A 2,154-nucleotide genomic window follows, 5' to 3' on the forward strand; every position below is an offset into this window, starting at 1 on the left:
ATTGTAAGAATTTATATTTCAATAATTATACTGAAGAAGACCGCGTGCGGTCGAAACGTTTATAGAATGATTGTAATTTGCGTTAGTTTTAATATAATGACTGTAGTTTTATAATTTATACATGTAATAAATGGTAGTTGACTGAACATCTCGAATATTCAGCTCGATAAGTTGGCCTTATATTTATCACTTAAATTTATACAGTAATTGTGTGTAAAAGAGGATATCCAATATGTGAAATGTTATCTTTAAATAGAATGCATTTAGCTTCTATTTCTGATAATTTAATTACTTTAAATGTTTTTTCCAATTTATACATTCTATATATTTTTAACCTTTGAGATTCACAAGGATATCTAAAGTAATTGCAATATTTTGTAAATTGCTTACAAATTAAATCGACACAGTGTATTTCTTGTGCATTTTTAAGAATAATATTATAAATTTGCACAACTTTTCTATTTTTTAACAACGCATAACGATCAGCTTTACGATAAGTGACAAAGTATATTTATGAATAATTATCTCTTTATACTGACTTATAGAGTTTTCTGTGTCAGCAATAAGTGGTCCACATTCAATTTCAATTCAATACTTTATTTGCCCCCTCAGGGATTAAAGGCGCTTTTGAGGAGCGTACCCAAACCTTACAAATTTCTTACAATCTTAACTTATAGACTAATTTAACGTAAATTTACAATATTCAATCGGACAGTTACAATCCAATGCCGCCCGCCATGGCGGAATGATGTTTGCTATCATTGTTGATGTCGACCGGAAGAAAACAAAGTTTTGTAATGGGGCGTTTGAACTCGGATTCAGCCGTTTTAACAGTAACGACTCGAACGAGCCGATCGCTGCCTGGATGGCATTTAACTATACGCCCAAGCTTCTATCGACTTGGAGGGGCAAGTGGATCGCGAAGTAAGACTAATCTACCGGGTGTGGCTAGAGTTTGTACAGAACGCCATTTAGGGCGTTGTTGTAAGGTATTCAAATACGTATCTTTCCATGCTTTCCAGACGCGTTCGCTTAATTGCTGCACTAGTTGCCAGCGAGATAAACGATTTTCGGCGAGTTCGAGTAAGCTCGGCTCCGGGATCGAGCTTAAGGATGCGCCGATCAAAAAATGACCCGGAGTCAGAGCGGTATAATCGTCTAAAGCGTCGGACACGGAAGCGATGGGACGAGAATTTAAGAAAAGTTCGATACGGCATAGTAATGTGGTTATCTCTTCGAACGTTAAGGTGTGCGTTCCAATAGCGCGTTTAATGTGATGTTTCACAGAGCGTACGGCAGCCTCCCATAGGCCTCCGAATTGCGGCGCAGCGGGAGGTATGAAATGCCATGCAGTATTTTCTTGAGCTATGTAATTTTGAAATGCTGGATCACGCGTGGCTGCATGGAAGGAGGCCGTAAGCTCTTGATCGGCATCTTGAAACGTGGTACCGTGATCGGAGTACATTGCATGCGGAATGCCACGACGTGCGGTAAAACGATGATACGCGGCAAGGAACGACGCGGTAGTATAATCCGATACTGCGTCTAGGTGCAGTGCTTTTGTGGTCATGCATACAAAAATTGCGAGGTAAGCTTTTTGGGCTTTATGACCACGACCTTTAGTCGTACGCACTAGTAACGGACCCGCGTAATCGACGCCGGTATGATTAAAGGCGCGTGAAGTCGGGTTCACGGGGAAATCCGGCAGGTCGCCCATAAGCTGTTCGGGCACGCGTGCATTCTCCCGTGTGCACACAATACATTGGTAGAGGACGGTACGCACAGTGGCGCGAGCGCGAATTAGCCAATACTGTTGTCGCAGGAGCGTGAGTGTGAGTTGCGGACCGGCGTGTAGGGCCGCAACATGAATCTGTTTGATAAGGAGGTGGACCAATGGATGTGATTTTAAAATTAGCGGATGTTTAGCGTCATCTGACAGGCTTGCGTGCTTTAATCGGCCTCGAACGCGTAACAAGCTGTCTCTGTCTATGTAAGGAGAAAGCGAAGCTAATAGACTAGTTTTTGAGACGCAACGTAGTTGTTTTAGGCTAGCTATGTCGTCAGCAAATAGATTAAGTTGAATCCGTCGAATCCAAAAATTATGAGCGGCGACCAGCTCATCGGACCGGAGAGCATGCGGGTGCGAGTGAGAGG

General features: G+C 42.3%; 1 protein-coding gene across 1 annotated transcript; it reads right to left on the minus strand.

The window, feature by feature from the left end:
• Positions 1-892: 892 nt before the first annotated feature.
• Positions 893-1,717, minus strand: LOC146719505 (uncharacterized). Its single transcript, XM_085490094.1, has one exon. It carries the CDS (start codon positions 1,715-1,717, stop codon positions 893-895), a length of 825 nt encoding a protein of 274 aa, XP_085346220.1.
• Positions 1,718-2,154: the final 437 nt, after the last annotated feature.

Source organism: Nylanderia fulva, unplaced genomic scaffold (assembly GCF_048542155.1).
Source record: "Nylanderia fulva isolate GAGA-0341 unplaced genomic scaffold, ASM4854215v1 Scaffold966, whole genome shotgun sequence".
Taxonomy (NCBI): domain Eukaryota; kingdom Metazoa; phylum Arthropoda; class Insecta; order Hymenoptera; family Formicidae; genus Nylanderia; species Nylanderia fulva.